Genomic DNA, 22,475 nt, shown 5'->3' on the forward strand with positions numbered 1-22,475 from the left:
AGCACGCCAGCCTCGGGGGCGGGATCACCGTCTTGTGGAGAGAGAGCACCGTGCGCACACGGGCTACGAGGAGAGAGAGTACAGGGGAATGCGTGTCCACTCGAGCGCTAGTTGGCCATGCAGAAGCCCGGATTCCGCTTCTAGGCTGCCGCGCCTCACGCCGCGCTTCGGCCCCCTGAGGGGGTGCGTACCCCTCGCGCGGTTCCCTACGGCGACAAATGGGGAGAGATGGGGAGAGATGGGGCGACTGTCGAACTTTACCTAGTACGCAGAGGTCGGGGCGGGAGTACGGGTGCGAGTACGGGAGTTGCAGAGCACCGCGTGAAGGGACGGGAATACCACGGCTGCCGTCAGAATACGGCGGAGCTCGGCGGAATGCGTCTCCTCTCGAGCGAGACATCGGAAGATGTTACAGAAGACTTGACCTCTCTTCCGCTTCTAGGCGCTGGGCACTCGCTTCTCTGCGCAGCAGCCGGCGCACCGCCCGTCGCCGCCGCCTCGGCGGGCGGCGCCGCGCCGGCGGCGGGGGCGGGCACGCCGCGAGGCATCCCGTGCGGCCGCTTGAAGTCCGCCGTCGACACGTCGTAAAAGTTGTTGCGCAGCCCGGGAGAGCGGCTGCGCCGCTCTGCGTCGATCGGCGGAGGCACGTACGGCTCGGCGTCTCCAAGCTCGGCGACCGCCGCCTGGGTGGGGACGCCAACGGAAGGTTGCAGTCAGGGGGGGGCAGGGGGGCGAGGGGGTGAGGCGGTCGGAGCGGGGAGGGGAAGACTCGATGCCTTGTAGTCTGCATACTCCTTCTCGCGGCCGGGCAGCGGCGTCTCGGCGCCAAACTCGAGAGGGGCCTGGTAGCCGGGCCCGCCGGGGACGGGCTCCTTGAGCTTGGTGGTCTGCCCCGGCGCCCCCTCGGTCGCCTCCACCGAAAAGGGCACGTCGATCGATGGCTTCATCAGCGCCTGCCGCCGGCGCACGCTGTCGACCGCCGCTCCGTCGGCCGCGGCGGCCGCCTTGCTGGCGGCGAGGGAGGCTGCGGCCAACGCCTCCTCGAGCTCGGTGGTGGAGGCCTGAACCTGCGCCTGCAGCTCGGCGATGTACTTGACCTGCCGTTTGATTGTCTTTGTCTGCCGCTCGTAGCTCGCCTGGAGGCTCTCAAGCTCGGGGTGGACGCCGTCGCCGCCGGCGTCGGCGTCGGCGGCGGGCGCGTCGGCGGTGGCGGCGGCGAAGGGAGGCGCGGCGCGCGCCGCGGGAGGTGCAAGCAGCGGCCGGGGGCAGCGGAGGCCGAGCGACGGCGCGAGCAGCGCGAGCATGGATCTGGCTTCGAGGGCGTCGATCGCAGCTGATCGAAGCCTGAGGTACGGGAGAGAGCGGGGGGGGGGCATGCTGGGGGGCGATGGGGTCCCCCAGCCCGCCGCACGCGATTATGGACTTTTCTTTTTTGCGCGAGTTTTCACTTGTTTTCATGGGAATTCGGCGTACTTGCGGCCATGCTATCACGCCTTGCGACAGCCTGGTCGGCGCTGCTGACCGTGCCATGCTGCACAGTTGATCACCTGCATAGCTCGCGGCCTTAGTATCAAGCATTCAGTGACGACCTGAGCGTACGGCCAGTAGGAAGGTGTCCTTCCATCGTGTGCACGCTTGGCGCAATGCGCGTCGCCTCGGATTGGCTGCTGGCACTCTCGAGGCTACGCCTACACAGCCTCGCGCGCATGGGCAGTCAAGAGGGACCACGCACCTTCTCAGGACAGCACCAGTGCCTCTCTCTTGGACCGGCAAACGTGGTGGTCTCGTGTTACCAATGTGGGACCAGTGCGGCATCGCGCCATCGACAGCTCTGAACTGCGCCTCACCACTGACCGGGAAGGCCGCCAAGGGGCCAGCACAGGTCGCACATTGTGGCAGCAGCCAGCAGTGCATGTCTGATAGCTAGAGCAGCAGCGTCAGGGTCTCGCAGGGTCGGATCGTGTCAAGCCTCTCGCCCGGCCGGCCGCGTGCAGACGTCGGCCTGTCTGCTGTCTGGAGTGATCTGTCGGCGGTCAGTACGACCGATCAAGCGCCACTCTTGAGCAGCGTGCGCGCGTGTTGGGTTTGCGCACGCCCCGCTTGTCGGGCAGCAGGAAGCGAGAGGGGCCATCCACACCTCGTAGGTAGGTAGGTAGAAAGGTGAAGAACAGCCAGGCTCGGACTGGACACCAACGCGGTATGGGTGGACGCTGGACAGATGATGACGACACGCACGAGCGACACACAGACACAAACAAGCTCACAAGACACTCAGCCAGCGGGCTGCCACACACCCTGAGTTGGCGTACACATAACTCAAGGCCACATCCTCCCTGTCGCCCCCCCCAGCACTCCAAGGTGCCAAGAGAACACCTCGTTCGCGACACGCGAAGAGGGCAGCGCCAAGTCGAGCAAGTAGCCAGTACGTGCGCGGCTCGAGATACTCCTCCTCCAGACCAACCAGGACACGGTGGCGAGGCGAATCCGCGCAACCGCGGATCGCTGCAAAGCGTGAGATCCTCACTTGCGTGCCTTGCATGGCGGTGCAGCAGGATAGGGTCGATTCAGCATGGTACGGGACCCCTCGATCTCGTCTCACCCTCCCTCACTGGAGTGTTCATTGGGAGGGGTCATAACAAACACGGTACAGGATCGAGGTGCACGCCGCTGAGGGACCCCAGAGGGTAGATCGAGCGGTGTCGTCCCCCCTCTCCATCATCTCACTGGGAGAAGTCGGCGCGGTGATGGCGGTGTGACCGATCGAGCTACAAGAGGAGCTTGTTCAGCATGATCCGGGAGGGTCGAGCAGTTCCTCACTTCCACACTGGGTGAGCTTCAGACCTCGGGCCTCTCACCCCTTCACCTTCGGCTTGTGTGGATTCGAACCACCGCCGGGATGGAAGCTTCCTGCTTCCATCTGAGGGGGGGAGGCGGATTTCAGCCGGACGGTAAAGTGGTCAAAGCAACTTGAGGCCGCGCTGGTGCCCCACACCGCACCACCCCCCACCTTCTTACAGCAGCAGCGAGACTGGGCCGTTTCATTGCACCTCAGGCCCGCCTCCCTTGGATCATTCTTGCAAACCGCTGCACCCCTCCACTGCGTAGGCTCCGTTTCGTCTTTTTGTTCCGCCCCCGCCCCAGATCCCCATTTGCTTCCCCTCTCTTTTGAGGTCACCCCATCCGGGTCCTCCCGATCTCCCGTCTCCCCGAATACGCCCCTCCCCTCCCCACCCTCCACCCCCACACCGCCTCCTCCTCAATCGGCCACAATCCAAAACCAAACCAGGTGGCGATGGAGGCCGTGCCTGGAGGATGATCATTGCACGCGACTGTGTGCCCCCACGGGCGCACGGGCCACGGCCCGGTGCACCGTGTTCACCGACGCTGCAGCGAGACGCCGCTTCCCGCGTCCCTCGCACTGTGCACATGCTCGACCTCGAGAGCCTCGACGGACGACGCGTACGCGCGCGCTCGCACGGTAAAAAATACCACACGGGTTTGTACTGCTGTGCCACTGTAACTAGCCACTGGACTACAGCAGAGCCGCACACCCCAAAGCGCCAAAGGGAGCGATCATGGCAAACTCTCCCGACTCCACCTCCATGTCCTCCATACATTCAGCGACCACTGGATCGCCGCGCCTTCTCCGAGTGGTTGGCGGGTGGCGGTGGCGCAGCCCGCCCCTCACGCCCCGCCGCTCGACCGCCCCCGCGACAGCCCCCGCACCTCTGACGGCAAGACGGGCTCGAGCGACGGCGCAAGCGCGTTGACCGTCTCGAGGAAGGCCTGCGGGGACGTGCCGCGGACGTGTCGTGGGCGCCGTCGTGGGCGCGTGCTCCGGCCGCGCGCGGCGCGGAGAGAGAGGAGGGTGGGCTCGGGTACCGTGGGGTGGGGGAGGGTGGGTTCGGATACCGTGGGGCAGGGGAGAGAAAGGAGGAGGGTGTGGCCTGCGGCTCTCCGCCGATGTCGAAGCGCGTGCCGTCGACCAGGTAGCCCTGCAGGCCCGACTCGGCGCGCAACACGTCGAGCGCCTGAACGCGGCCGATCGCGGCTCATCTCGGCTGTGCGGCGGCTACATCTCGACGCTGTCTCGGCCTCGGCCAGCTGCAGCGACGGCTGCAGGCGACGGCTGCATCTCGGCTGCATCTCGGCGGCATCTCGGCGGCATCTCGCCTCAGTGAGCTGGAGCGGCGGCGCGGTCGGCGAGGCACCTCGAGCGTCGGCGGCATCGGCGAGCCACTGGAGGAGGGCGCCTAGCGGACATGTCCACGACATGTCCGTGGCATGGGCGAGACACGTCCGTGCAGGCGAGCCGCCGGAGTAGGCCACCCGTCTCGGTGATGATGTAGAGGCCAAAGGCGCTGAGGTACGTCCCTTCGGGCAGGCCCGGCACCGCCAGGTTGGTCGCGGCGAACTCTGCGGTCGGCTTCTCCACCAGCATCGTCAGGTGCACGCGCCGCGGCTCGGCGTCGCCGCCGTCGCCAAACCGCGTCGGCCAGCTCGCCTTGCCGGAGATATGGCCGAGGTACGGCCGAGGTATGGCCGAGGTATGGCCGAGGTATGGCCAAGATCTGGAGAGATGTCGGGAGAGATGGCTCGCCTTGCCAGAGATATCCCACTTGCCCGTCGCGCAGCCGTACCGGTGCACGTGAGCCTGCGGGGAAGGTTCCGAGAAGGCTCCGAGGAGGCGGCGAGGAGGCGGGTAGAAACTGCGCCGGTGCAGGTTGTGCCTCGGCGGTCCTCTGCAGCGCCATGACGGAGGTGCCCGTGTAGGCGGCTAGCAGCTGCCTCACGCACGACGTGCCCTCGGGGTGCGCGGTGGTGTAGAGATGGTCGCCGAGCAGCAGCAGCGTCGGCGCCTTAGGCCAGGAACGGAAACGTAAGCTTCTCCACACACACAAGGTGGCGGGGAAAGGGCCAGGCAGCCCTCGCTCTAAACGACAGGAGTCCCACCACAGCATCCAAAGTGCGAGGGTGCACTGGGATGAGCGGTGTGGGAGAGGGAGTACATCCGAGGGACTCGGCGTTGCCTGTCCGACTAGTCGACCTCTGCCTGCCTGCCCGCTCTCGACCTGCTCTCGGCTGTCCGTGCGTGCGATCTGAAGCCCGGGGGCTGTGTCGTTGCGTGTGAGTGTGGTGTGCGCGCGCCTCCTCTTCGAGCGCAGCGCGGGCGCAGAGGACGGCATGGCCGAGCCCGAGCTGCTCCTGCTGCTCCACCAGCTCGACCTTTGCGCCCACCTCGCGGATCTTCTCGGCGTAGCGCTGCAGCCGAGGCGGCAGCCGCGCCATCTCGCGCGGCGAGGGCGGCCGCCGGAAGAGCGCCTCAACATGTGACGAGGAGGTGTGACGAGGAGGTGTGACGAGGAGGTGTGACGAGGAGGTGTGAAGAGCGCCTCAAAGTGGCCCTTGTGCTCCGGCGAGACGACGATCACGACCTGCAAGGATAAGGTAGACGTCTCCACAACACACACAGGGGCAAGGCCCGGGCGCGCGGGGGGAAGCGGTGTAAGATGTGTGTGTGTGTGTGTGTGTGTGTGTGTGTGTGTGTGTGCGTGCGTGTGTATCACGCACGACCTTGGCGAGGCGGGCGTCGACTGCCTGCTCGACCAAAAGCAGGATCGCGGGCTTAAGGATGCCGTCGGCGTCGAGGAGCGGGAAGAGCGCCGGCGGCGTGGTACGTGAGGCGGGGAAGGAGGCGGCGGAGAAGGAGGCCGCCGGCACGACCGCCTGGCCCACCGGGCGCGATGCGCCAATCTGGAGGGGCATGGTGCGCATGCCGAGCTCCGTCTCGACAATCCGCATCGCCGCCTCCGCGTCGGTGGCGGAGCGGCAGAGGAGCTGCGCGCAGCCGTCCCCCTGCGAGCCGACCCCCTACCAAAGGCGCGTTCATGAGGATAAACGAGAATCTTCATTACTCATCTAGGTCCCCGAGCCGACCCCCTCGGCACCAAAGATGCGTTTATCATGAAGTGGGCCAGATTAAAGGACTCATTCGTGCAAGCCTTTTGCCTTGGCACCAACGGTGCATGATTTAGTACTGCGTGAGCCGTATACCAACTATTAGTTCAGATCGCGTACCTTCGCGCCGAAGATGTGCTTCCGTAGCGGCTCGTGCCGCAACACGCGGTGCAGATTGGGCGCCGTCAGCTGCGACGGGCAGAGCGGCGTCGCCAGCCGGTCAAAATGCTCCTGCGCCTCGTCCATGAGCGCGCCTGCGGCCAGGTCTCGGACATGTCATGGACGCGTCGTGGACGTGCCCTGTGCCTCCTCCGTTAGCGCACCAAGCGCCGCCATGTCGCCGCAGTCGAGCGCCGCCATCGCCGCCCTGACAATGCGCTGGTTGATCGCGCCGAGCAGCTCGTGCACGCCTGCGGGGAGATAGAGGGAGATAGGGGGGAGATAGGGGGGAGATAGGGGGGAGATAGGGGAACGAGCTCGTGCACGCCTGTGGGAAAGGCTTCGAGAAGGCTCCGACAGGTGCCGTCTCGCCCACCAGATGTGGAGAGATATGGGGAGATGTGGGGAGACATCGGTGCACGCCTCGCTGCGCATCGTCATCGGGGACCGGGTAGCACTTTGTGAGCCGCTGCAGGATGACCGTCGTGTCCTACACCGAGGCTCAGAGAAGGCTCCGAGAAGGCTCCGAGAAGAGCCGCTGCAGGATGACCGTCGTGTCCTTTGTGCCGTCCAGCTCGACGATGACCAGGTGCAGCGTGCTCTTGAGCGACAGCTCCTCGCAGTCGAGTCGGTCGCCTGCGAGGCGTGGGGCGATCTGGGGCGATCTGGGGAGATCTGGGGACGCATGGGGAGGCATGGGGAGGCATGGGGAGGCATGGGGGAGATATGGGGAGATATGGGGGAGATATGGGGGGATATGGGGGGATATGGGGGAGATATGGGGGATATGGGGAGATCTAGGGAGATCTGCGGAGATAATATGGGGGAGATGTGGGGGAGAGATACGAGAGCCGGTCGCCGTCGAAGGTCATCAGCACCGGCCGAGGACCAAAGGCGCAGCACTGGTCCATCCGGCCGCACTGCGAAGGCGTCGTGATCTCGCCGTGGTACCCCAGGTCCATCTCTCCGCGCACCTGCGTTGACCGGAAAGTGTTCGCAAGTGTCTCGCAAGGGTCTCGGAAGTGGTCTTGGAAGTGTCCCAACAGCTGTGGATGGGTATCGGGTGCCGACCCGGGAAGGTGGAGAAGCGGATCGCCGGCACTCGGCGCGGTGGGCGGCTAGGAAATATCTCGGAAAGGTCTCCACACCGTCAGCTTGAGGTCGTACACGCGGTTGAAGGCGCGGGCGGCGAGGACGCAGGCGGCGGCGGAGGAGGAGAGGCCCTTTCGCGCGGGAAGGTCCGTCTTGTAGTTGTGCAGCACCAGCCCAGACACGTGGCAGCGCACCAGGATCTGGTACGCCACGCCGGCCACGTAAGAGAAGTGGTCGCCGGTCGCCGCGGCGGCAAGGAGAGCCTGCGGATCCATCGAGAACTCTGTGGGCCCGCAGACGTTGCCACCCTGGTCGATCGAGGTGACAATCAGCTTGGACGGGTGCCGGCACGCCCGCGCGTACAGGCCCTGGTTGGTGCCCGACACGAGGCACATGCCGGGCAGCAGCGACGAGTTGAAGCGCCGATACGAACCGGCCCAGTCGGAATGCTCGCCCATGAGGCAGATGCGGCCGGGGACAAAGAGCTCTACCGTGCGCTCCGAGGCCATGTACTCCTCGAGATCTTCAATCGCGCTGAAGGCCATTGTGATCGCTCTCGCGCGAAGGCAAAGGCAAAGGGAAAGTCAACTCGCGCCGACGCAATGTGGGGTGATCGGGCGCGCTTTGCGAGCATCATTCGTTGCTTTTTTTTTAAGCTAGACTTCGTTGTTATTTTTTTTCCTTTTAACGCACAACCCCGGGCCCGAAATCGCAGAGAGCTTTTTTTTCATTTTCTTTTGCTTTAATTTTCTTTTTGTTTGCTTAAAAAGAAAGAACATTTACTTGGCGCCGCCACCAATGACAGCAAGAAAAACAAAAACGAATTCTCCTTAGATACTGGTAAAAAGAAAAAGTGCTCGAGTGTGTATATGTCGCGCTCGCCCCGCGCACGCACCGAGGAGGACGCCCCGCCCACGGACTGGCTGGGCGAGCTGCCGCCGGAGCTGCACCTCCGCATCCTCGAGGGCGTCGACGACTTCTCCGACTGCGCCGCCTTCAGCCTCGCGTCGCCGCGCCTCGGCCTCCTCGCCCTGCGCAGCGGCCTGGCGCGCTTCAAGGACCCCCTCTTCGCCGTGGCGATGCGGCTGCTGCTCGTCCAGCGCCGCTGCGCCGACCCCTTCGTCACGGTGTCGGCAACGCTCAATGAGGTTATCCTCCGCAGATACGCCGCCGACCGCCGCGCCAGCGCCGACCACTTCCCGTGGCTTGCGAGGGTGAGCCCGGCGCTCCGCCTCTCGTCGGAAGTGACGGGTGCTGGCGCGAGTCGCGCCGAACACTGGAGACTGCGGCGCGGCGAAGAGAATGGCGCGAATCTGCGGCGACGCCTCTTGCAGTCCGGCACGGTGCAGCACTACGAGGGCGAGCGAGGCGCGGAGCGGGTGGTGCGCATGGAGTCTGCCGACGGCGAGGTGGCCTTCTACGAGGGCGAGCGAGGCGCGGAGCGGATGGTGCGCATGGAGTCTGCCAACGGCAATGTGCAGTACTACGAGGGCGAGCGAGGCGCGGAGCGGCTGGTGCGCATGGAGTTAGCCGACGGCATGGTGCAGCACTACGAGGGCGAGCAAGGTGCGGAGCGAATGGTGCGCATGGAGTTGCCCGACGGCACTGTGCTGCACTACGAGGGCGAGCGAGGTGCGGAGGAGCGGGTGGTGCAGGCGGGCGCGAGCGAGGACAAGGCGGCCGTGAAGAAGCGGTACAAGGCCATGCGGGTCGCAGAGCTGAAGAGCGAGTGCGAGCGCCTCGGCTTGGCCACCACCGGCGTCAAAGCAGCGCTCGTGGCGCGCCTCGGCCTGGCGGCCTGAGCCTGTTGAACTCTCGTGCGCATATATGTTCATGAATGACTCCACCGGTGGAGACTCCAGCGCTGTTCTTCACCTTCCTACTTGAATCCTACACACAATGACATGTGCATGTGCACATGTTGTATGGCTAGTTCCAATTCACTCTGACACGCGCTAATCTTGAAAACGCGTCCAACGGAGCTCCGTGTTGCTCCCAGCGGAATCCCCCGCGCTTCCTGCGGCCATGGCCGATGATACTAGTATGAGAGGTCATCTAGCTACCGCGAGCGCGACTCAACTCGCCGACATCGTCCGATGATTGTGCCGCAAAGTCAGCCTTCGGAGGCTATCGTGGGGTCGAGCCGGCAGTAGCCGTGACATGTGGTTCCACCACCCCTCGCAGGCTTTGCCTCTGACCGCCACCGTTCCCAGGCTGCCTAATGGGATGGAAAGGAAGGCTCGGCGAGCGTATAGAAGCGTGCTCGACCTCGTCGTGGCAACCTGCACGGCAGCGCTGGTATGCGCGATGAGCGTCGTGCCACCTGACCCAAGACGGGTCGCAGGCGTCGTACCGAGCGTGTCGAGACCGTGTCCTGATGTGATCTGCACGGGTGAGTCACGTCGGCGTCAAAGGAGCGACGTGCGACCTGTCAGAGCTTGATCTCCGATCTCAGCGGCGTCGAGTCCCTGGGGGGTCGACGGGCCCCCGGGGGCGACGGGGGTGCTCTCGCGGGGGGTCCCCCCAGTCAAGGGGGTCTGGGGCGCAGCCCCAGGTAGCCCGCCGCAGGCGCCGATTTTTTGGGGCTTTTTTGACTGATTTTCATGAGGTGTTGCTACTATTTTGGGACCAGTTGATGCCTAAAAATGGCTACAAATACAGCCACACCAGCTGCTAGTCGTGAGCTGCTACTGTGTGGCAGAGCCCAGAGAGAGGGCTTTCAGGAGCACTATTCAGTTTGATCCAGCTCGACGTTGTGGAGTAGTAAGACTGTTCCGTTACCGTGAGCGGCCGGCGGCCGGCGGCGCGGGCGCGGCGGCGGCGCGGGCCGCGCCCCCGCCCCCCCCGGGCCCCCCCCCCCCCCCCACCCCCCCCCCCCCCCCGGCCGACATAACTTTCCGTACGCAACTATTTAACGGTGTTGCATTTTGCACACGGCGTCAGGAGGATCAGGGGGAGCACAGGCTGGGGATATTTCCACTCGGCGGGGTCGCAGCTGCCTCTGGAAGGCACCGAGATGTCCCTTTTTGCGCAAATGGTCAAATCAAGGTTTTGCGACGCGAGCTGTGCCGCATGTACACATGTGCATGTTGTAACCACTTCACGTACTTTCACACCAGCGGTGTGCGCGTGCAAGGGGGGCGCCGCATGTGCTTAACCTCGCGGCGCAGCTACTGCTGCGGACCGCGGCGGACCGCGAGGCTGACGGGAAGGGCGTCCGGTATTGCAGGGAGGACGACTGTCATCGAAAATGGCGCCGTGAGACCCGTGTTTGGTGTTACGTAAGGTAAATGGCGGCATGTACACCTCCTGAGCGTGGGTTATGGCCGTGGGTTATGGCCCCCCTCATTGAACACGCCGGGGTTGGACCTACCCCAGCATCTAGTCTTCGTGCTGGGAAAGGCGCGCGCCAGCTCGTGAGCGGAGGATTCCGACTCAACATTGAGCTCGATAGCGCACGGGGCGGTTGCTAGGACTTCCCGCGCCCGTGCATGATGTTCCTCCACCCAGCGCGCCAGCCCCGTCTCGTTGCGTGGCCAGAGTGGGCATGCTTTGGCGAAGCGCTGCATCAGTGGGTTGTACTTCTTCCCCCAGTGCGTGCCCCAGTCCCGGACCGAACCGAGCCAGTGATTGAGAGGCCGCGTATTGAGGATGAAACATGCGTGCGGTAGCAGCGACACAAGTGACTGCAGGTGCGTGATCTGCGGGAGCAGGCAAAGGTCGCGAGCAACAAAGTCGATCTGGGCGTACACATCGGCGTCTCCGCAAGCCTTGCGAAAGCGTGACTCCGCAGCGGCGGGCGAAAGCCCTGCCGGAGAAGCGGCTGCATCGGCCAGAAAGTCGAGGATACAGGCTGCGCATGGTTGCTGGCGACTGGCGTAGCGATTGCCACACCCCCGCCAATGTATCGACTGCCAGCCATTGCACTTAAAGTAATCATGCAAAGATGATGTGCCGGCCTTGGGCATGCCGACAGCAATCGTGAGCGGGCGAGAGCTGTCCAATGCTGCGCATCGCGCCTGCGTATGCGCGTGGACCGCCGAGCAGTGCAGCCTCTTGCCACCAATGGCGAAGGTGCCACCACAGCCCGGTGCGACCCACACCTCCGAGCCGGCACAGCCAAAACTGTGCCCCACGCCGAGCGAGCAGTTGCCACCTTTCGCCGCCCGCACGATCTCGCAAGACTTCGACGCAAACCCCACCATAGCTCGCACTCAGCCCAGCGCGGCGGCGTCCAACAAGGCAAAGCGAGGGCACTCTCTAGCACTTTCTAGCAGCTCGTGCAGAGGAGGGCGTCACTGGTCAAAGGAAAGCGAAGAAGGAAGCAATGCGGGATATCGTTTATGGAAAGGTTGATCGCGACTGCCCGCAGCGTGCCAAATTTAGGAATCAAAGAAGGAGGGGGAAAAGGGCGTGTCAAGGGTAGGCCGAACGTACGTACTTTTAGCTTACTGGGAGAAAAGGGAGAGGGGGTTGTGTTCTAGGCCCCTAAGGGCCCTACGCGCGGCGTGAGAGCTCGGAATGAGAAAAAAGAAAATAGAGCCCGCACGACAGCAAATGTCGCGCTCGCCCCGCGCACGCACCGAGGAGGACGCCCCGCCCACGGACTGGCTGGGCGAGCTGCCGCCGGAGCTGCACCTCCGCATCCTCGAGGGCGTCGACGACTTCTCCGACTGCGCCGCCTTCAGCCTCGCATCGCCGCGCCTCGGCCTCCTCGCCCTGCGCAGCGGCCTGGCGCGCTTCAAGGACCCCCTCTTCGCCGTGGCGATGCGGCTGCTGCTCGTCCAGCGCCGCTGCGCCGACCCCTTCGTCACGGTGTCGGCAACGCTCAATGAGGTTATCCTCCGCAGATACGCCGCCGACCGCTGCGCCAGCGCCGACCACTTCCCGTGGCTTGCGAGGGTGAGCCCGGCGCTCCGCCTCTCGTCGGAAGTGACGGGTGCTGGCGCGAGTCGCGCCGAGGCCGAGGTCCTGCGTGCCGATGTGGTAGATGAGGCAGCGCTCGGCGGCGGCCTCGATGTTCGCGTCGGGCCAAGCCATGCAGCGCGCCAGCTGCGAGACGGTGTACTGGATGTCGGGGCGCGCGTTGGTGGCGAACATGAGGCTGCCGATGAGGCACTGGCAGCGCTGGAGGAGCTGCGGGTCGGGCACGGTCTTCTTCTCGGCTGCGCTGATGACGATGGACGGGAGGTCCTTGTCCGCGGGCACCTTGTAGCCCGCGTGCGTGACGCCTGACGGGAAGAAGCGCGCGCGCAGCGTGTCGATGTACTTGCTGGCAGACAGCTTGAAACCGGTCTGCGTCTTGGTGATGGTGAGCCCGAGGAACTCGTGCACCTTTCCCTCGTGGACCTTGAGCGGCTTGCCGACGTTCTTCCACTCCGGGACCACCGCTGGCAGGGCGCTCGCGCACGAGTACATCGAGCACTTCAACAAGCACGTCGGCAAGCCGCTCAAGGTCCACGAGGGAAAGGTGCACGAGTTCCTCGGGCTCACCATCACCAAGACGCAGACCGGTTTCAAGCTGTCTGCCAGCAAGTACATCGACATGCTGCGCGCGCGCTTCTTCCCGTCAGGCGTCACGCACGCGGGCTACAAGGTGCCCGCGGACAAGGACCTCCCGTCCATCGTCATCAGCGCAGCCGAGAAGAAGGCCGCGCCCGACCCGCAGCTCCTCCAGCGCTGCCAGTGCCTCATCGGCAGCCTCATGTTCGCCACCAACGCGCGCCCCGACATCCAGTACACCGTCTCGCAGCTGGCGCGCTGCATGGCTTGGCCCGACGCGAACATCGAGGCCGCCGCCGAGCGCTGCCTCATCTACCTCATCGGCACGCAGGACCTCGGCCTCCACTACGAGCGCGTCGCCGACCCCAAGCTCTTCGGCTGCTCCGACGCGAACTGGTGCACCCGCCAGAGCACCTCCGGCTGCGCCTTCAAGATCGGCACCGCGATCATCTCGTACTTCTCCAAGAAGCAGGGTCACATCTCCCTCTCGACATTCGAGGCCGAGATCTCTGCCGGCACGCTGGCGGCTTGCGAGGCGGTCCACCTGCGCTCGCTCCTCGCGTCGCTCGGCTACAAGCCACTGTGAAGGTCTTCAGTGACCACTCACAAGCTGTTCCAAGGCCCGACAGAAATGTACTGTCAAAACTTTGTTCAAACAAAAGTCCTGGCCCGCGGCCCCCACACCCACAATGACTATCAATCCAGGCTGCGGGTGAAGGGCAAAACCGCGCCGCTGCAGAACGGTTTTTGCAAAACCGCGCCGCAGCGGTACGAAACTGCGCAGATGCAGTCCAGGGGTGGTAAGGACACTATGTGTGTGTGTGTGTGGCCGTAGACTAGACGGCTGCGCGGTCGTCGGTCTTCAACAGCCCAAGGGCCCGACCATCATCAAAATCGACAACACGGCCGCGCTGCGCGTCGCCGAGGACCCGGTCATGCACGACAAGACGAAGCACATCCTGCGCAAGGAGCTCAAGATTCGCGAGCTCGTCGAGTCCGGGGAGGTCAAGGTCGAGTACGTCGAGAGCCTCAAGAACTTCGCCGACTTCTTCACCAAGCCGCTCCCGCGCAAGGAGTTCGAGTCGTTCCGCAAGGAGATCATGAACGACACCGCCTAGGACGGCACAGAGGGGAAACGCCGACTTCCCCTTCATCAAATGTAGTCGACAACCGGCAGTATGGGCGCTCCTGGAGCTCCCCGAGTCACTTGTATGTTCGTCCTCCGCCCTTGAGGAGGCTGCGCAATTGTGCGCGCGATAGTAGGAGATGTAGGAGTCGTCTAGCTTCTTCAGATCCTCAGCCTCGCTACCCGATGCGAGGATGGGGGGCTGTTGAAGACCGACGACCGCGCAGCCGTCTAGTCGACGGCCACACACACACACACACATAGTGTCCTTACCACTCAGGGACTGCATCTGCGCAGTTTCGTACCGCTGCGGCGCGGTTTTGCAAAAACCGTTCTGCAGCGGCGCGGTTTTGCCCTTCACCCGCAGCCTGGATTGATAGTCATTGTGGGTGTGGGGGCCGCGGCCCAGGACTTTTGTTTGAACAAAGTTTTGACAGTACATTTCTGTCAGGCTTTGGAACAGCTTGTGAGTGGTCACTGAAGACCTTCACACCTTCTCCTCGCCGGTGATGGGGTCGATGTAGCAGTACTCGGGCTTGCCCTTGAGCCCCCTCGGCATCTCGCAGTACCAGGTCTCGCCCTCCCCGCGCTCCGCCCAGGTGTACGCCATGGGCTGGTCGCACGTGATGAGTTCCATGTCCTCCTGCGCGGCCACGTTGAGCACGGTGCGGGTCGTGCCGTAGCGGACGACGCTCGCGAAGGTCTTGGTGAAGTCGACGCCGGGCCGCATCAGGTTGCCCATGACACAGCCGCGCCACTTGCACCGGCCGTCGGACTTCCGGGAGGCGATCTCCTTCAGCGGGAGGACGCGCACCTTGGCGGGGCGCCGCATGGGCTTGAGCGTGCCGTTCTGGATGAGGCCGAGGAACTCGGTGTCATACGCCTTGTACCACGCGTCGCGCAGCTTGGGGTCGCGGATGTTGGCGATGTCCTTGTAGTGCTTGGGCACGATGTTGTCCGGCATGGGCATGATCTGGCCGTCCACGCTCGACATGTACGCGACGCACTGGTCCGTGGTGTTGCGGTAGACCGACGACGATGGGGATGCGGCCGCCGCAGCCGCCCAGATGCCGAAGGGCGTGGCATTGGCGGCGAGGCGGGCGTTGAGCATGTTGTTGTACTCGCCCGTCGAGACGCCGCCGCGGCTGCGGGTGGTGCGCGGCGCAGGCGCACCCGCTGCGGGCGGGTTGACGTTGCCGTCGTTGGCCGGGTCTGGCATGATCACCACCCCTCGTCGAGGGTCAGCCCCCCGGCGTGGTTGTCGGTGGTGGGGAGGAAGACGGAGTCGCCGCGGGTCACGTTGTTGTCGAGCGAAGCCTTGTCCGACTCGTCGGGCATCTCGTCCGCGGTCACAGGCTCCGGCCACGCGCCCTCGATGTCCGTCGGGGTGAGGTCGGAGGTAGGAGCACGGTACTCGTTGCCGTTCCAGAGCTCGTTGACGCTGAAGGTCGCCTGCGTGGTGGTGCCGATGTGCCCCTTGCGCGGACCCTCGGTGATGACGTACTTCCAGCCGGGCGAAGTGCGCGAGATGCCGAGGAAGGCCGCCATCTCGCCCGTGGGTGAGACACCGTTCGCCACAAGGTGGGGGGGCGACTTGACAATCATCTTGCACGCCCACGGGTAGAACATGTTCATCTTGGGGCGCTGCCCGGTCTTGAGCTCGTACGCTGACTTGCCGGTGTCGCGCACGGCGAAGGTGGCGTTGGCGATGGTGGCCGCGTACACCCAGGCGTAGCCCCAGTACTGGTAGAGCTGGGTGGCGCCATGCCCCCCTGCGCGCGCCATCATCTCCCGCACGATCCTGCCGCAGGTAGCGTTCGCACGCTCGCACGCCCCATTCTGCCACGGCTCGTAGGGGCAGCTGTTGCGGAGGGTGATGCCGTACTTGAGGCAGAGTTCGCGCACGGCGCTGGAGTTGAGGACGACCTCGTTGTCGCAGAACGCAACCCCTCCGCGGAACGTGTGGCCGTCCTTTCCCTCGTTCTCGGCGAAGTACTTGCGCAGGTAGGCAGGCGTCTGGCCCTTGGTCTGCAGGATGTACGGCGTGATGGTGCTGGTGTGCTCGTCGACGACCATGAGTGCGTAGCGGTGCCCATCGACGCCTACCACACCCTTGGGCGACCAGAGGTCGTAGTGCGACGAGCCTCCGAAGCGAGTGGCCAGTGGCCGGCCGGTGCTGCGCCGCGCATGGTACTTGGCGTTCGCCTGCAGCGCGGCGTCGTCGAGGCCCTCGTTGCGGTCCATCTTGGAGAGGTCTGGCACGCCGTCCGCGATCTTGCTGAGGTCCTTTAGCGCGTCGCCGGAGATGCACAGGGCGTGCCGCCAGAAGGTGCCATCCGTCGGGCGCCGCCCCGGCTTGCCGCGCACGATGGCCTTGGCGGCGTTGGCGCCGACGGATGCGCCGAGCGGCATCAGGTGGATGTTGAAGTCCTCCCCGAAGTAGATGGTCTGCCCGGAGGGGTAGTTGAGGCGTGGTGGGCAGAGGTCGAAGCGGACCATGATGTTCTGCGCCTCGCACTCCTTGACGCTGACGAGAGGCATGGCGAGTCCGGGCGCGTACAGCGCGTTCACCCATTCGGTGTTCACAACCTTGGTGTCCTGCGGCTTGGTCGGGTCAGCCAGCGCGAAGGCGTACGCGGTGCCGACGCCCTTCGCCTTGAGGTAGTCGTTGTTTGCGCAGCGGATGTAGATGGGCTTCTCGGGCTCGCGCCACCCGTGAGGGAAGAAGTCGGGCGTCGGGAACATGTTCATGCCCGCCTTGGAGTCGACGCCAGCGGCGTACGATCCCGGCATGTTCACACCGGCGGTCGTGTCGTACGCGTCGACGACCTTGACATGCCCGACAAGCGCGTGTGCCTGCATCGCGTCCATGCGCGCCACGTACATGGCGAGCATGATGCACGTGTACGAGAGGACGAGCGGGACCGTCTTGGGCACGTCGATGTCATTCACCGCGCGGAACATGTCGCCCGCGACCTTGCGGTAGATCGGCTGGAGCGGGTCCTCCTCGATGGCGTACTCTGCTCCGCCACCTGAGTCAATCGCCGGCCCGGTGGGCAGCTCGAGGGGTAGTGCGGTGACGGACTCGACCATCACGCCCATGTTCGAGGGCTCGTCCACGGCGTCGGCCACAGGCGTGCCGATCGAGGCAGGCGAGCCCATGTAGACCGGGATGAGGCACGCGAGCAGGACGAGTAGGATGGAAGCGCCGATGTACGGGCGAGGCAGCGCGGTGACGAACGAGGTGAACTTGACCCACAGCCCGCCGCGCGCCCGTGCCTCCGCCGCATTGCGCGCCGCCGTCTTGGCCTTGAGGATGGCGGGCGTGTCGGTGGGGTTGGAGTCAAGGAATCGCCGCGGTCCGCAGGTTGCGGAACCACTCGTTGAACTCCCGCTCGGAGCCCTGTTTGTAGGCCGGAATCACCAGCTTGTCCGTCGACGACATGTTGTCGTAATGTCCCGGGGATCGTTGCCCCGCCGCTACCAACTGTGAAGGTCTTCAGTGACCACTCACAAGTTGTATCCAAAGTTGTTGAAGACCGACGACCGCGCAGCCGTCTAGTCTACGGCCACACACACACACATAGTGTCCTTACTACCCCTGGACTGCATCTGCGCAGTTTCGTACCGCTGCGGCGCGGTTTTGCAAAAACCGTTCTGCAGCGGCGCGGTTTTGCCCTTCACCCGCAGCCTGGATTGATAGTCATTGTGGGTGTGGGGGCCGCGGGCCAGGACTTTTGTTTGAACAAAGTTTTGACAGTACATTTCTGTCGGGCCTTGGAACAGCTTGTGAGTGGTCACTGAAGACCTTCACAGTTGGTGGCGGCGGGGCAACGATCCCCGGGACATTACGACAACATGTCGTCGACGGACAAGCTGGTGATTCCGGCCTACATCCTGGGCTCCGAGCGGGAGTTCAACGAGTGGTTCCGCAACCTGCGGACCGCGGCGAAGCAACACAAGTACCTCCTCGACATCATCGAGGTGGGCACCATCCGGCCGGGCGCGGAGCGCGAGGCCGAGGCGGTCGCGCTGCACGTGCGCTACAAGAACATCGGCACTGCGGACGGTCTCATCCCGGCCATCATCGACAAGTACTTCGGGGACCTGGCGGTGACTCTGTCGCGCCAACTCTACGGTGCGCTGCAGAACGCCGTCAAGGACGACGACACGCTGGCCGAGATGTTGGCGGACGAGGACGCCGACCACTACGACGACATCAAGAAGGGCATCGCGGCGATCAAGTCGCTCATCGAGTCGGAGGACACGAACTCCAAGAACGTGCGCACGAAGGCGCTGCGCGCGGATCTCGAGAAGGCGTACTCCCCCGACGCTCTCAAGGACCTCACGTCCGCGAGCCTCGCCAAGTTCAAGACGGGCATCGAGCTGGCGAACAAGTTCCTCAAGGGCTCCCAGTGGCACCTCCCCGACGAGGTGATCGAGGAATACATCCTCGACGCGATCGCCGCCAAGGGGGCCACGCTCGGCGCAAACATGCGCGTGCAGATCGGCATGCAGCGCCAACTCGCCGCGCAATCGGGCAAGACGTACGGCCTCAAGGCGTCCACGCTCGCGATGCAGGGCATCCTCGACCAAGACAACGCGGACCGCGCCAACGAGGCCAAGGCGGCTGCGCAGGCGGCGTTCGAGGCGGAGGTTGCCTCGCAAGGCGCGCTCAAGGAGAAGCTCGCGGCCGCCGAGTCCCAGGTCGCCGCTCTCCAGGCGCAGATCAAGTCCGACAAGGGCGGCGGGGACCGCGGCGGCCGCGCAGCCGCTGGGCGCAAGCCGTGCCCCCACTGCAATGGGTTGCACGGTGGCAAGTGCATCGGCGACCTCATCTGCAAGGGGGTCCCTGTCGCCAAGGTGCTCGAGGAACTCCCCGACCGCATCGACCACGAGGCGAAGGTGCGCATGGCCCAGTCCTCGTACAAGAAGGTGTGCGCCAAGTCCCCCAGCCGCACCCTCCCGCACGACCCCTTCGCCAAGAAGTCGGACTCCACCGCGGCCGACCACGAGGAGGTGCGGGCGGCGCTGGCCGACTCTGTCACCCGCACGTTCGACCCGGACGGCATCGTCGGCGGCTTTGTCGCTGGCGTCGGCACCGACCAGGTCGAGGACACCTTCCCCGACTCCAACCCCACCGACACGCCCGCCATCCTCAAGGCCAAGACGGCGGCGCGCAATGCGGCGGAGGCACGGGCGCGCGGCGGGCTGTGGGTCAAGTTCACCTCGTTCGTCACCGCGCTGCCTCGCCCGTACATCGGCGCTTCCATCCTACTCGTCCTGCTCGCGTGCCTCATCCCGGTCTACATGGGCTCGCCTGCCTCGATCGGCACGCCTGTGGCCGACGCCGTGGACGAGCCCTCGAACATGGGCGTGATGGTCGAGTCCGTCACAGCACTACCCCTCGAGCTGTCCACCGGGCCGGCGACTGGCTCAGGTGGCGGAGCAGAGTACGCCATCGAGGAGGACCCGCTCCAGCCGATCTACCGCAAGGTCGCGGGCGACATGTTCCGCGCGGTGAATAACGTCGACGTGCCCAAGACGGTCCCGCTCGTCCTCTCGTACACGTGCATCATGCTCGCCATGTACGTGGCGCGCATGGACGCGATGCAGGCACACGCGCTTGTCGGGCATGTCAAGGTCGTCGACGCGTACGACACGACCGCCGGTGTGAACATGCCGGGATCGTATGCCGCTGGCGTCGACTCCAAGGCGGGCATGAACATGTTCCCGACGCCCGACTTCTTCCCTCACGGGTGGCGCGAGCCCGAGAAGCCCATCTACATCCGCTGCGCAAACAACGACTACCTCAAGGCGAAGGGCGTCGGCACCGCGTACGCCTTCGCGCTGGCTGACCCGACCAAGCCGCAGGACACCAAGGTTGTGAACACCGAGTGGGTGAACGCACTGTACGCGCCCGGACTCGCCATGCCTCTCGTCAGCGTCAAGGAGTGCAAGGCGCAGAACATCGTGGTCCGCTTCGACCTCTGCCCACCACGCTTCAACTACCCCTCCGGGCAGACCATCTACTTCGGGGAGGACTTCAACATCCACCTGATGCCGCTCGGCGCATCCGTCGGCGCCAACGCCGCCAAGGCCATCGTGCGCGGCAAGCCGGGGCGGCGCCCGACGGATGGCACCTTCTGGCGGCACGCCCTGTGCATCTCCGGCGACGCGCTAAAGGACCTCAGCAAGATCGCGGACGGCGTGCCAGACCTCTCCAAGATGGACCAGAATTCCCAAACATGCGGGTGCTCCTCGCCTCCCTCATCCCTCGCGTGGCCTCGTTTGCTGCCTTTCGCTCTGGCGAACCGTGGCTCGACACCCACGGCCGGGTCATCGATGCGCATGGCGCTGGCTTCCTCGTGGACGGCGGCGTGACATACTGGTACGGCTCCCAACGCAACGGATGGAAATGCTGCCATGACGGTGAATTCCCATGAAAACAAGTAAAAATCTCGAAAAAAGAAAAAAACTCCAAAAAAATCGGCGCCTGCGGCGGGCCATGGGACCCCATCTCCCCCCCGCATGGACACCCTCTGGGGCCCCCGCGCCGGCCCAGAGCGAGACCCCCACCTCTCCGCTCTGCCTCTCGCACACACTGCGCCCCCCTGCATGCTGTGTTTACTTTTCTCGAGCCCCCCCCTCCCCCCCCCCCCCTCCCCCTTGGCCCCGCAAGACCAGGTGTGTCGTGGGCTGTAGGCATGCGCGCCCCCGCACTGTCTCGCTGGGTGGTGGCGACCAAACTCACCACTCGCGTGCAGCTAATTCGACGTCCCTCGTGTCTCCGGCCTCCTCCAGTTTGTGCGGTCGCGCGCTGGCTCGCAGCGACGCAGGCTCGCACCCAGTATAACGGATCTCGAGCTCTTAGAGCTCGGGAGACTGCCATCCCTGGCGATGGCCGCGCGACAGGCCCCTGTGAGCACTTGAGCACCGGATAGGGTCGATTCCGCATGGTACGGGACCCCTCGATCGTCTCGGCCCACCGTCTCCCCCCCCTGTTTTAATAAAAAAGAAAAACTTGCTCGGCATCCCACTTGCATCCCCGCCCCCCATACCCCCGTCAGACCGATCCATGCACATGCGTGAGCGGACGCGGAGGCAGAAGGCGCTCGCCGCGGCCCACAGGGCCAGCCGTGCCAAAAGAGCGCCCTCCCCCACCACTGTGCCTCCGGCGCGGGATCGGCGCCTTCAGCGGCGCTTTGTGAGAATGCTCGTCAGGACTGCTGTGGCGGCAGAGCTGTGCGACGTCCCGACCGCCCTCCTGCTGGCCGCTCACGCGAGGGACGCTTCCTCGGCGCTGATCCTGCTGACCGGCATAGCGGAGTGGTTCGGCCGCCGCCGCCGCGGGCGAGGGACGGACTTTGAGCTAGCGCTGGACGCCGCCGAGCGGCTTGGCATCTTCGCGCGCCGGCAGACCTGGGACCGGTTTCGGCTGGACTGTCCGCTCGGGCGCGGCGGCCGCAAGCACCCTTCCGTGCGATGGGGACGTGGCAAACTCGCGACTGCCGGCCGAGCGGCTCGCACCAGGACACGTCCATGATAGAGATGTGTCCATAGGAATCTTCCCCGACTGCCGGCCGAGCGGCTCGCACCACCGCTCGTCGGGCACGCCCGTCACGCCGCTGATGCTGTGGCAAGCGGCGGAGGTTGCGATGCTCGTGGTGCAGCAGGAGGCGCACGCCTTCCGTTAGTCACGGGTTCCTACTATTTATGGATCCGACGGCCGCGCGACTGGGGTGCCACCTCCCAGCCGCTTGCTCGGAGGAGAGCAGACCCTGCATGCTTCTGAAAGCCCTCGAGGAGAGCTACAAGAACCATGTACGGCTTGCTCTCCTCCAAGCAAGCGGCTGGGGACGGCAAGGCCAGACGTGCAGCCATAGGCAACCTCTGCTCAGATCTGACCCCTCTCCACGCCCCAAGCGACTCAAGCGACAGTAGACGCGTCGTTCTCACGCCTCCTTCTCTCCGCCCCCTGTGTGATTTAGTGAACCCCCCCCCCCCCCCCAGGCGCATGTCATCTCCCTAGCGTGGCGGGTGGACATGTCTTAGACATGTCCGTGACATGTCCGTGACCTTTCCGAGACATGTCCCCCAGGCGCATGTCATCTCACTCGCATGGCGGGTGGCGGTCCTGCACATCCGTGGCCGCCCCCCAAACTCCGTCGAGGCGACCCACGGCGAGCGCGCCGTCACGATCGCCGCGGACGGTGTCTCTTCACGGCTCTGCGTGTGTGTGTGTGTGAGTAGGTCGTCACCAAGAGCGCGGTGACGCGGTTGCGGCGGGTGGTTCTTGGGCTCGAGGAGGAGAGCCACTGGCCCGCCCAGCCCTAGTCCCCCCCCCCCCCCCCCAGGGGAATGTAATTTCCCTAGGGGGGGGGGGGGAAATTTTTTAGAAATGTCCGTGAAATGTCCGTGACCTTTCCGAGAAATGTCCCCCAGGGGCATGTCATTTCACTCGCATGGGGGGGGGGGGTCCTGCAAATCGGGGGCCGCCCCCCAAATTCGGTGGAGGGGACCCACGGGGAGCGGGCCGTCACGATCGCCGCGGAGGGTGTTTTTTCAGGGCTTTGGGTGTGTGTGTGTAAAAGTAGGTCGTCCCCAAAAGCCCGGTGACCCGGTTGCGGCGGGTGTT

The 22,475-nt window shown here is 64.9% G+C and overlaps 5 protein-coding genes across 5 annotated transcripts in view; 3 read left to right on the plus strand and 2 right to left on the minus strand.

Moving 5' to 3' along the window:
* Positions 1-155: 155 nt before the first annotated feature.
* Positions 156-1,708, minus strand: EMIHUDRAFT_229480 (hypothetical protein; the record flags this gene model as incomplete). Its single annotated transcript, XM_005785935.1, has 4 exons — positions 156-175; positions 770-1,136; positions 1,474-1,504; positions 1,590-1,708. 4 exons carry the CDS (start codon positions 1,706-1,708, stop codon positions 156-158), a joined length of 537 nt encoding a protein of 178 aa, XP_005785992.1.
* Positions 1,709-3,684: 1,976 nt separating this feature from the next.
* Positions 3,685-7,818, minus strand: EMIHUDRAFT_467758 (hypothetical protein; the record flags this gene model as incomplete). Its single annotated transcript, XM_005785936.1, has 11 exons — positions 7,266-7,818; positions 6,977-7,091; positions 6,668-6,753; positions 6,529-6,607; positions 6,282-6,368; positions 6,079-6,212; positions 5,575-5,871; positions 5,349-5,435; positions 5,218-5,289; positions 4,641-4,859; positions 3,685-3,786 (listed from the first exon to the last, which is right to left on the minus strand). The coding sequence occupies exons 1-11, from the start codon at positions 7,752-7,754 to the stop codon at positions 3,685-3,687; spliced, it is 1,767 nt and encodes a 588-aa protein (XP_005785993.1). The 5' UTR covers positions 7,755-7,818.
* A 260-nt stretch (positions 7,819-8,078) lies between these two features.
* On the plus strand, positions 8,079-11,635 carry EMIHUDRAFT_313970 (hypothetical protein; the record flags this gene model as incomplete). The annotated part of the gene is made up of 3 exons (XM_005785937.1): positions 8,079-8,858; positions 9,394-9,458; positions 11,596-11,635. The coding sequence occupies 3 exons, from the start codon at positions 8,079-8,081 to the stop codon at positions 11,633-11,635; spliced, it is 885 nt and encodes a 294-aa protein (XP_005785994.1).
* A 131-nt stretch (positions 11,636-11,766) lies between these two features.
* On the plus strand, positions 11,767-12,444 carry EMIHUDRAFT_229484 (hypothetical protein; the record flags this gene model as incomplete). Its single annotated transcript, XM_005785938.1, has 2 exons — positions 11,767-12,148; positions 12,425-12,444. 2 exons carry the CDS (start codon positions 11,767-11,769, stop codon positions 12,442-12,444), a joined length of 402 nt encoding a protein of 133 aa, XP_005785995.1.
* An 8,464-nt stretch (positions 12,445-20,908) lies between these two features.
* EMIHUDRAFT_441526 (hypothetical protein) overlaps positions 20,909-22,475 on the plus strand; it is a 4,642-nt gene continuing 3,075 nt past the window's right edge. The window contains exons 1-4 of the mRNA XM_005785939.1: positions 20,909-21,333; positions 21,401-21,723; positions 21,939-22,010; positions 22,091-22,147. Coding sequence (XP_005785996.1) covers positions 21,660-21,723; positions 21,939-22,010; positions 22,091-22,147 — 193 coding nt within the window. The 5' untranslated portion in view covers positions 20,909-21,333; positions 21,401-21,659. The remainder of the gene's footprint in view (positions 21,334-21,400; positions 21,724-21,938; positions 22,011-22,090; positions 22,148-22,475) is intronic.

This window comes from Emiliania huxleyi (assembly GCF_000372725.1).
Source record: "Emiliania huxleyi CCMP1516 chromosome Unknown EMIHUscaffold_156, whole genome shotgun sequence".
Classification (NCBI taxonomy): domain Eukaryota; phylum Haptophyta; order Isochrysidales; family Noelaerhabdaceae; genus Emiliania; species Emiliania huxleyi.